Raw genomic sequence first — 12,241 nt, 5'->3', positions numbered from 1 at the left:
ACTAGTATGTAGGTGGACTAATGAGGGGAAGAGGTACAAAAGCAAGAAGTATTTTTTTAATGGGCTGGAAATTGCATAGATCACCTACCATTTCTTTTAGAGATGAATTTTCTCACTCCCAACTTTAAACTTGATATACTTGAGCTGAAATGTGCACCTTACATTGATTACTGACCATAGTTTGTGTGTGTGTGTGTGTCCACAATGTATTGGAAGATACTCTTAAGTGCTTATCAATTTCCAATGTTCATTTATCCTCCTTAATCTGTGGGAATAAAACTACGTTACTTCTCCCTAGAAGCCAACAATCTAAATAAAGAAGTTCTGAGGCATAAGCAGTATAAATGAGCTTTTCAATCGTTTTGAGGTATAACGGCACAATAGTTTTAATACAACCACCAATCTTCACAAAATAATTTTAATACTTTGTGTCTGGGCTAGCAGCATTTCGCACTGTGACATTCCTATACATACATAAGCATTTTGTCTAAGTACAAATGTTAAAAGCAGAGTAACTTAAGCAATTGCCTATACAAAGGTAAGTAGACACTAGGTTATTTTTCTTGAATTTTTGCTGCATAGTAAATTGCAATTACATGTCAGTATAATGTACTGATCTATAGAATACACTTTGAATTGTGAGGTATGGCAACTCCCTATAAAGAGAGCTAACATGTAAACCTGAATATTTTGAGTGATTTTTTTTTTTTTTTTTTAGCTGCCATGGATGGGTAAGACAAAGAAATCCAGCATTCAAAGACCTTAGAAACATTTTTCTGACCAAAACATAAAATAAAATCTTTTAATAATTCTCAGCTATTTCCTAATGATTCCTTTTTGGAGCACTGTTCAATGAACAACAATAAAGTAAATACTGAAGTGAAGTGAAGCTAAGTTTGTTGTGGAAGTGTAGGTTAAGCCAGTTATTGGGGAAAGAAAAAAAAAAGAATTCACCAGGTAACTGCTCATTTACTTTACATCAGTTGAGACTCTGATATATATGCATATATATGCATCCCAACTTTATAATTCAAGATTGCAGTTGAATACTTCTAATTCACTTGAATTACCAGGGTAATAAGACAATTAGAAACCGTATATTTTCTTAAAAAGGACATGCTTAACATTTTGACATTACTTCTAAATTCAGCTGAAATAAAATCCCCCTGAAATACATATTCTACTCCAAAAATTAAGTGGTTGAGAGTTTGTAGCAAAAGCTATCACGATTTAACATTTCCAACATAGAGTAGATACAAATAAAAGTAACTGCTGTTTAAAATATCTAATAGATAAAATAATATAAACCAATTAACTGATATTAGGTTAGAATACTGCCTTCCAGTTTGAATATTTTCAATATTTAAGTTTCTCACTTTCAAAATGGACAATAAAACAGTTGTCCTATGTTTTGAGGCAAATTCACTTTAAATTCTATGCCCAGATGACATATTTAATGTTTAAAATTGGGAACTATGCCACTTATACATTATTCAAATATTCTAGAAAATAAGTCATGATTGGTTAAATGTATCAGAGTTAACTATCACAAAACATCAGTAGAAATAAAGCATAGAAATGGAACTAAATAGAAGAAAGACTGGAAGAGCTACCAGAACTAGTTAAACATTAGGTGGAAGAACGGATCCCAGATAAAATGAACTTGCAATGTTCTTACATGAAGGAAAGAATAACATCATTTTGTCCACATTAATATTGTACTCATGACAGTCCCTTTTCCTAGTGTTGTGATAGAGAGTCTTTAATGTACAGTGCTGGGCAGGCACTTTAGTGAGAACATAAAAATTATAGTGGTTAGAAAAAATGGAAAATGATCAGCAAAAATAACTAAATCTGTATTTTTTTGGCCCAACTTACTAGAGAGGATATGTATACCTAAGAAACTAATTTTAAAAATCTTTACCTCATTTTTAAAGCCTAAATGTACTACTATGAAGATCCTTTTGAGCAGACTTTCTGCTGAATGAAGCATCATATATTATTAGATTACAAGAGAGATCTTTGCTGACTTATCCAATAGTGATCTATTTACAGGGAAGCTGTGTTATCTGGCACTTTACCAACTGGAATTTCTGAACACTCAGTGCAAATTCTGACTCAACTAGCCAACCACACCAAATGACATAATCACACAACAAAATACAGACCACATGGAATTAACATGTTGTTTTCAGGGTCATAAAATAGAGAAAGGGAAGGGAAATCAGAAGAGGAATACCACCTGGGTCAACAGGAATTGACTCTTATTAACAAAGCAATTTTAATTAATTTACTCTTGCTATGCTTGATAAAACACACTTTTACTGTATTATTACATTTTAGGGAAGAAAGCCTAGCAAGTAACTTGGTGTAATGTCACTTTGCATAGTACCTCTTGGTACCAAGGGAATGTATGGAAATCATTCCCATCAGTAAAGCACCTCAAGTGAGGACTGAGAAAAGTGAGAAAGGAGTTTTGCTTGTGCTAACCTAAATCATCAACTATAAAAAGTTAAAACACTCCTCCCTCACATTGTACTTAAAATATCAAAAGTGTTTTTGTTAAAACAATTTATATATATATATATATATATACATATATATATATATACATACATATATATATACATATATATATATATATTTATAAATAAAAATGGAGAAATTGGATCCATAAAGTGACTTTGCTAATGCAAATTATAGGGCAAATTTGGATTAACTCAATATAAAGAACTGATTCATACACGAATTTAAAATACACTAAAGTCTCCCACAAATCATTTTCCTCAATAAATGCAACTTCAAAGAAAAGCTTCTGTCTGAGCCAGAACAACCTCAAAGAATTATTAGGATAATATAAAATAAAGGAGTAAATATTTCCAAATTATTTACTGAAGTTTCTTCAAGCCTCAGACTTTCAGTTTAAACTAATTTATGGGTTTAAAAAGTTAAAGAAAAATGTTAAAAATTTTTCAATGTTATACATACTCATTTAGAGGTCATGAGGATTTATTTATTTTTTAATGATGCAAGGCACTTTTCTTTTTTGGGATTCATTTAGGAAAAAAAATGGTGCTACATTGGTTTATTATAGTCTATTTAGAACCATTTTGGACAAAGAAAATTGGGCTAAGCAACTCTAAAAAGAACAAACACAACATTTGGCTTCTAAGAAATGTGAAAAGAAAGTCACTTGAAAATCTAAAACTCTCCTTGTTTTTGAGCATCTGGTATAAAGCAATGCATCTTTTGTTCATTAAATATTTTTCTTCTATAGACTAAATAAATTAGAAAGGTAATAGGAAAGGAAGCAATACTTGGATCATCTTAAAGTAAGAATAGTTGGCTTATTGTCATGATTTCAAGATTAGTGATAAGGGATCAAGATGTTTTAAAAAATAAAAAGGTAATTAAGCTATTTAATTATAATAAAAAAGAAAGGTGACAGGTTCCTGCATTTGTTAATGTTTCTGTAAGAGGCTCCATCATAAAATTGAACTGTAAAATTATTTTTTAAATGTAATATATAGAACACAAAATGAATTTTTAGCAAACTTTAGGAAATTCTTTTGTTACAAATTACCCAAATTTTATAAACAAATTCCCCTAACTTTGCATTATGTTTAAAGTAGTAACTTTATATCATACAAATAAATTTCAAGTATGAAAAGTGCATTATTGCAATAATACCTCTTTGCAAGTCCAAAATTTTAGTTTATAATAAAACTGTAAAGTGTTAATAAAAAGAAAAGGAGTAAAACCATCAGTGCCATCTATTGCAGAAATCTTACAATGTTGCTTAATAAGTTGTAGAGAAACACATCTGGAAGCAACATATAATTGAAAAGAAACTACTTGTGTTTTTACCACTTTACATTAGTATTGTCTCTAGTGTTTCCTCCTTCCCAAATAGAAATTCACATCCTCTATGGTGCTCTTGAGTCAGCCATTCTGTGCAGTAGCCACTTGCATGCTTCCAAAATCATCATCTTCTTCATGTGTTCTCTTCAAACTGCCTAAATGTATTGCATGAACATAACATATAATGGGAACTTAAATTTATTAGAAATGTTATACCTAGTAAGTTTCATTTTTACTGAAGTGTTGCCATGTATATATGCACTAAGACAATTCCATGACTGAACTTTCAGCAAACTTTAGTAAATTCTCTTGTTATGAATTACACAAATAACTTTGTATCTTCATAACAGAATACATTTTCCCTCTTGAGAACTAAGTATGTCTTAGGTGTTGTAAATGATAAACATTAATTTTTAAAGTAGTTTGGAAATAAAAATTTTAGAGATAATGGTACAGAACAATTGATTATCAAGTTTATTTTTTTTAGGCATCATAATCGTGACTTAGGACATAAAATTTAAGAAATTAATTTTAAATTTGTACAATTTTATTTTGCAGATATAATTATCTTTGCTTTCATAGACGCTGCTGAAAATATTTTTCCACTGAAGCTGTGTTTTTTATTATCAACAAGTCTAGAACTGGAAGAAAGGACAGCATGCAGCATATAAAGCAGAGATTTTCTTTTAACCACTCTTCACATCAGAGTCCACTAGTACAGAAATTTTCCACATGGAATCAAAGCTGTCACTATAAGGCCAATAAGTATAATAAAAAAAATCTGAATCTCAATGGAGGAAAACTTTAGGGAACAATGACTAGTAAAGTGGTGCTTTATTATATGCCTAACAATGGGATGGCCTTAAATTTATGCTCTAACAATTGTGCTTAATCACAGTAATAATGTTAATTCAGAGGGCAGATTCCAACATGAAATTAATCTGTCACTATACGATTAGTCAAATAAGGACAGAAATATAAACCGAGACAGTAGGATAAAGAAGAAAACATGCTAGACAAGGCTAAGTACCGCTGCTGCAACTGAGTGTCAGAGAAGGTGCTGCACCTTCTACTTTTGTACCTTCTACTAAGGGAGGTAAGGTACAAATAACCTTAATGCAAGGCAGAAAGTGAGCAGTATAGATAGAGCAGTTTCAATGATGGGATTAGAGGAAGAGTAAGTTAATCATCATGTTTTCTTGAGATGATGCATGAACTAAGTTTTTAGGAACAGAGAGACTAAATGTGATTCTAGGTGGAAAAAAAGAGATGAAGAAAACCATCATGGAGTGCATAATAACGAGAAACAGGCCTTGGCGGGGTAGCTCAGTTGGTTAGAGCATGTCCACATATACCAAGGTGAGGTTCGATCCCTGGTCAGGGCACATACAAGAAACCACTAATGAATGCATAAATAGGTGGAACAACAAAGCAATGTCAGTCTGTCTCTCTCTTCCTCCCTCTCAAAAAATCAATAAAATCATCCTCGGGTGAGGATTAAAGAAAAAAGAACAACAGTGAGGGGTGCAAAAAAAGATCAGAAGAGACTTTAATTACTACCTATGACACTACCTATTGTGTTTTCTGTAGGACTTAATCCAATGAAGGCTTCTGTACAGGAAAAATACCACAATTAGAACTAACTTTAGTGAAAATGAGTCTGGCCACAATGTTCAAACAGACCAAACTTAAAGACTTTGGATAGGAGGCCAACATGGGCCTGAACTAGACGGAGACTAGGAATACTATAAAATAGGGAAGTAACTTTAAAGGTACTGAGGAAACAGACCCTAGCAGATTTGATAACAACTAGATGGTGGTAGCAAAAAAAACCCAAACAAAACAGTTAATGGCTCTGGCCGGGTGGCTCAGTGGGTTAGAGGGTTGTCCTGTTATGCCAAGGTTGCAGGTTCAATCCCTGGTCAAGGCACATATAAGAATCAACCAATAAATGCATAAACAATTGGAACAACAAACTGATGTCTCCCTCTCTTTCTAAAAATCATAAATTTTTTTAAAAAGGGTTAATGACAACTAGGAAGCTGAGCCTGAAGGATGAATATATAAAACTGTCACAACAGGCTGCACAATACAGTGAAGAAAGTGCTGGACTGACTGGTGGTTCAGATCACAAGTGCTTAGTTTCCAGCCAAAAACACAGTAGGAATGTAACCTGTTCTTCCTATCATATAAGGCTGTTGATTCAAATTAAAATGAAATGAACTTTGGGAGAGAAACACCATAAATGAGCAAATTCTATGAGTGCTCCAGTAAAGTAAAAAGAACAGCAAACAAGTGTAACAAGATCTTGGGAAGGAAGGTGAAAGTTAAAAGATTGTGAGAGTGTGCTTGAGTCATTACCTTTGAAAATGGGCAAGGACTCTGAAATAGGGAAGGGCGAAGGGCTTGAACATCCATAGCAAAAGAAAAACTTGAGGTAGTTGACATTAATCACTCTAGCTTGAAACATACTTTCATTTATTAACTATCATTTATTCTTAATAAGATCACTCCTTCACCAGACTTCTCTTATTATTTTAATCTAAGTGGCAACACAGTTATACTACTTAGAGATTTAAAATGAAACCAAGTAGAAATTTGATCTTCTAATCAGCTTACACTGATTAACCAGTTAGTGGTGTGCACACAGCAGATAAGACATATTTATTCATATAAAATTAAAATTTGAAATTTTTTTTATAAACAATTTAAATTGTTAGTGTAACTTGTAACGAGCAAAATATGATTCTTTTCTACCTTTCATGTACTATCATCTTTCTCCCCACAACTTTCTCAAAAATGAAAAAACTCTTACCTGCGGTACCAGAATGAACAGATAATGACCTTTCTATCTGGAGTGGTGACATCATCTGTATTGTTAATTTTGCTAGGTAGATGGCTTCATATTCCTAAAATATAATTTTAATTAACTTCAATATACATTTAAGTTCTTGGATACCCAGAACAGTGGTTGATGTGTACATTATTAGTATTCTTAAGTTTATATCAAAAAATATGGTACCATATTATTGTAAGAGAAATGCAGGCTTAAAATTCTTACCTCATAATGTCACATTTACTGATGAGACTATAAATCAAGGCAGGCCAATAGCTTGCACTAGGGCAGTGATGGCGAAACTATGACACGCGTGTCAGAGGTGACACGCGAACTCATTTTTTTGGTTGATTTTTGTTAAATGGCATTTAAATATATAAAATAAATATCAAAAATATAAGTCTTTGTTTTACTATGGTTGCAAATATCAAAAAATTTCTATATGTGACACGGCACCAGAGTTAAGTTGGGTTTTTCAAAATGCTGACATGCCGAGCTCAAAAGGTTCGCCATCATTGCACTAGGGCAGGGGTCCTCAAACTTTTAAACAGGGGGCCAGTTCACTGTCCCTCAGACCGCTGGAGGGCCGGACTATAGTTTAAAAAAAAACTATGAACAAATTCTTATGCACACTACACATATCTTATTTTGAAGTAAAAAAACAAAACGGGAACAAATACAATATTTGTATTTAAATGCATGTGGCCCGTGGGCCGTAGTTTGAGGACCCCTGCACTAGGGTATCACACACTGAACTACCAATTAATATGTATCGGGGCATTAGGATAACAAGTACGATACTTTTCACCACTATTACTTATTGTTCTGATAGAATGAAAATTCAATGAAAAAGCAATATAAAGTTAGCAAAGTGGCAAATTATAAATTGAAGATGAGATTAAAAGCTAAGTTAATCAACTAGAAAATTTCTTAGAATAAGAGTTTAATAAGGTTGCCAACTGAAAATGTAATAAAAACTAGTAGCTGTCCTATATACAAATAACCAAATAGAAAATACACGGGGAGAAGAAACAATTTCACTTATAATGGGAACAAAAAAGTACCTAGGAATAAATTTAATAAGAAATGCATATATTCTGTACAGAGAAAACTTTAAAACACTAAAAGATATAAAAGCTGATTTGAATAACTGGAACATATTCTTAAAGTAGAAGACTAAAAATTTAATGGAGCCATTTCTTTCTGAACTGTGAATATATCATTAAAAACTATAAAACTTCTTCCAGTAAAGTTAACGAAGAACAATGAGGGGGTCTTGAGTCATACTATAAATTGTTTATATATTATAGTACTTAAAATTGTTTGATACAAGTAGAGCAATAAGCATATCAATGGAACAGAATACTAAGTCCAGAAATATACCCAAGTACGGAACAGAATTCATTGTATAATAAAAATAGCTTTTCAAAGGCAGATTTCCTTAAAAGAGCTCTTAAAAAACCAATAAGAAAAAGACCTGCAACCTGTATGGAAAATGGCAAACAATAAGGAGTTGCGCTTTACCACCAATATGACAATAACCAAAAAGTTTGTTAAAATACTTTTGATTACTGGTATTGTTTAGAGGATGGCAAAACAGGTCTCCTTGTTTTTGGGTGTGTTAAGTTTACATTACTTCAGTCTTTTTAGAGTTAATTTGATATCACCTTTCAAGTGCCCTCTAACCCAGCAATTCCACTCTGATCAGTTATCTCACAGGTATATTCACAGAGAGATGCACCTATTCTTTCGAATACTGTTTATAATCATCAAAGGCTAGAAACAATCTAAAGGCCCATGTTAAAAGGAAGTGGTCATATAAAATTGTTATATATGTACATATACATATAAAATATTTTTTGAGCTCTAAGAGATACTATTAGGGAGACTTATTTTTCACTGTACTCTCCTTAGGCATTGTTGAATTTTAAATTTTTAAACCATGAGTGCATATTACTTTTTCAAATCAGTTTAAAAAGAGATGTTTTTACACAACTGTTAAAAGGAAAAGAAACTAATAAATTACAGTTAACTTTCTGTTCTATAAGGAAGAAATAGAAAACATTTTACACAAACAAGGTGAGAAAAGAGATACCACTGTTTCTCTTTTAAATGAAGTAAAAGAGAAAAAAAAAAAGACACATAGACAGACAACCATATGGTGACTACCAGAGGGAAGAGTTGGGAGAGGTAGAAGATGGTAAAGGAAGAGGTAAATGGTGATGAAAGGAGACTTGATTTGGAGTGGTAAACATACAATACATATACAGATGACGTATTATAGCACTGTATTCCTGAAACATGTATAATTTTATTAACCAACTAGAGGCCCGGTGCACAAAAATTTGTGCGGGGGGGGAGGGGGGCGGTGGTGGTCCCTCAGCCCAGCCTCTGCCCTCTTGCAGTCTGGGACCCCTCAGGGGATGTCCACCTGCTGGCTTAGGCCCGCTTCCTGGGGATCGGGCCTAAGCTGGCAGTCAGACATCCCTCTGGCAGCCCAGAAGTCCTCGGGGGATGTCCACTTGCCAGCGGGGAGCAGGCCTAAGCTGCAGTTGGACATCCTTAGCGCTGCTGAGGAGGAGGGAGAGGCTCCCGCCCCCACCGCTGTGCTGGCAGCCGTCAGCCTGGCTAGTGACTGAGCAGAGCTGCCCCTGTGGGAGCACACTGACCACCAGGGGGCAGCTCCTGCATTGAGTGTCTGTCCCCTGGTGGACAGTGTGTGTCACAGTGACCAGTCATTCCCAGTCATTCTGCTGTTATGGTCAATGTGCATATTACCCTTTTATTATATAGGATAGAAGCCTGGTGCACGGGTGGGGGCTGGCTAGTTTGCCCTGAAGGGTGTCCCGGATCAGGGTGGGGGTCCCGCTGGGGTACCTGGCCAGTCTGGGTGAGGGGCTGAGGGTCGCTTTCAGGCTGGCCAATCCCCCCAGCGGGGACCCTCACCCCATGGGAGTGTGGCCAGCCTGGGTGAGGGGCTGAGGACCATTTTCAGGCTGGCCATGCCCCCTGGCGACCCAAGCTCCCGGTCTCTCCTTTTTTTTTTTTTTCAGCGCCTCCAGGGCAGGCTGGAAGCAGATATCTGGGATTTATTTATCTTCTATAATTGAAACTTTGTAGGTTTGAGCGGAGCCCAGGGCAGGCAGGAAGTTAGGCTTCCTCCATCGCCAGGGGCAACCCAAGCCTCCTGCTCGCTCCAGCTCCATGACCACCGCCATCTTAGTTGGGTTAATTTGCATACTCGCTCCTGATTGGCTGGTGAGTGTGGCTTGTGGGTGTAGCGGATTGATGAAGTTATGGTTAATTTGCATCTTTCTCTTTTATTAGTGTAGACTAGAGGCCGGGTGCACAAAAATTTGTGCACTCTGGGGGGGGGGAGGGGGTCCCTCAGCCTGGCCTGTGCCCTCTCGCAGTCTGGGACCCCTCGGGAGATAACGCCCTGCTGGCTTAGGCCTGCTCCAGGGTGGCAGACGGCAGGCCCAATCCCTAGGTACAGCCCCTGGTTGGGCTCAGAGCAGGGCTGATTGGGGAGTTGGGGCGCCGCCCCCTGTCATTCACAGAGCAGGGCGGATTGGGAGGTTGCAATGCCACCCTCAGTCATGCTCAGGGTAGGGCCGATTGGGGGGTTGGGGCACCGCCCCGTCACACTCAAGGCAGGGTCGATGGGGAGGTTGCGGAGCCACCCCCGTCACGCACAGAGCAGGGCCAATCAGGGGGTTGGGGCGCTGCCCCCTGTCATGCACAGAGCAGGGCCCATCAGGGGGGTTGGGGCTCCTTACCCTGTCACGCACAGAGCAGGGTTGATCAGGGGGTTGGAGAGCTCCCCCCTGTCATGCACAGAGCAGGGCCCATCAGGGGGGTTGGGGAGCTCCCCCTGTCATGCACAGAGCAGGGCCCATCAGGGGGGTTGGGGCTCCTTACCCTGTCACGCACAGGGCAGGGTCGATCAGGGGGTTGGGGAGCTCCCCCCTGTCACGCACAGAGCAGGGCCGATCAGAGGGTTGAGGAGCTCCCCACTGTCACTCACAGAGTAGGGCCGATCAGGGGGTTGGGGCGCCGCCACTGTCACACTCAGGGCAGGGCCAATGGGGAGGTTATGGCTCTACCCTGTCACACACAGAGCAGGGCCCGTGGGGGGGGGGGGGGGGGTTGGGGCGCCGCACCCTGTCACACACAGAGCCGCAGGGCGATCAGGGGGTTGGGGAGCTTCCCCGTATCAGGCACAGAGCAGGGCTGATCATGAGGTTGGGGCGCCTTTCCCTGTCACGAACAGAGCAGGGCGGATAGGGAGGTTGTGGCCCCGCCCCCTGTCACACACAGAGCCGCAGGGCAATCAGGGGGTTTGGGCGCTGCCCCCTGTCACGCTGATCCCGGTGCCGGGAGGCCTCTCGGCTCCGCTGATCCCAGTGCTGGGAGGCATATTACCCTTTTACTATATAGGATAGAGGCCTGGTGCATGGGTGGGGCTGGCTGGTTTGCCCTGAAGGGTGTCCTGGATCAGGGTGGGGGTCCCCACTGGGGTGGCTGGCCAGCCTGGGTGAGGGGATGATGGCTGTTTTCAGGCTTGCGGGTGACTGAAGCTCCCAACTGCTTCTTTTTTTCTTTTCTTTTTATTCTGGGCCAGCTTTAGCTCTGGCTCCAGCTCTGAGGCCTCTGCTGCTGAAAACAGGTATCTGTTTTGTTTGGGTTCTATAATTGAAACAATGTATAACTCCAGCTCTGAGATCCCAGCTTGCTGAAAGCAGGTTTCTGGGGTTTTGTTTAGCTTCTATATTTGTTACAATGTTTCAAACTGCAGGCTCAGAGGCTGGCAAGGCAGGCGGGGAACGTTGGTTTCCTCTGTCACTGAAGCAAGCAAGCCTCATGTTAGTTTCAAGCTGCCTGGCTGCCGGCCGCCATCTTGGCTGGCAGTTAATTTGCATATCGCCCTGATTAGCCAATGGGAAGGGTAGCGGTTGTATGCTAATTACCATGTTTCTCTTTTATTAGATAGGATGTTATCCCAATAAATTCAATTTAAAACCCAATAAAAATTAAAAATAACAAAATTATTTGTTTAAAACATGAAGTAAAAATTAATAGTAAATTGAAAACAAAAATGAGGCCCTATCTGGTTTGGCTCAGTAGATAGAGCGTCATCCTGCAGACCAAAGGGTCCTGGGTTCAATTCCAGTCAAGGACACATACCTCGGTTGCAGGCTCCTTCCTGGCCCAGGCCCTTGGTCAGGGCACATGCAGGAAGCAACCAATTGATGTGTTTCTCTCACACTGATATTTCTCTTTTTTCCCTTCTCTCTTCCACTCTCTCTAAAAATGAATGGAAAAATATCCCCAGGTGAGGATTAAAAAAACAAACAAAATTGAGGTAAAATTTAAGATACAGTAACTGAGACAATCTATGTTATAATGCACTCGATGTCTAAATTTGAAATTTATTCATGGAATCAGCCAGAGCACATTCTTCAACCTATGATTTTCTTTCTTGAAAAAAAAAATCTTTTTTAGTGCATCTTTCTAGGCACAACAAAATCTGAAAAATCATGG

The 12,241-nt window shown here is 38.4% G+C and overlaps 1 protein-coding gene across 7 annotated transcripts in view; it reads right to left on the bottom strand.

The window, feature by feature from the left end:
• STYX (serine/threonine/tyrosine interacting protein) overlaps positions 1-12,241 on the bottom strand; it is a 52,020-nt gene that overhangs the window by 7,407 nt on the left and 32,372 nt on the right. For 6 of the 7 annotated variants that reach the window (XM_036307182.1, XM_036307190.1, XM_036307211.1 and 3 more), the window contains one exon: positions 6,677-6,770. In XM_036307182.1, coding sequence (XP_036163075.1) covers positions 6,677-6,770 — 94 coding nt within the window. Of the gene's footprint in view, positions 1-404; positions 4,017-6,676; positions 6,771-12,241 lie in introns of those variants that run through there. The other variant, XM_036307220.1, reaches the window with a different exon arrangement.

The sequence above is a fragment of the Myotis myotis genome, unplaced genomic scaffold (genome assembly GCF_014108235.1).
Source record: "Myotis myotis isolate mMyoMyo1 unplaced genomic scaffold, mMyoMyo1.p scaffold_m19_p_1, whole genome shotgun sequence".
Lineage (NCBI taxonomy): Eukaryota > Metazoa > Chordata > Mammalia > Chiroptera > Vespertilionidae > Myotis > Myotis myotis.
This window is presented reverse-complemented; position numbering and strand designations above follow the sequence as displayed.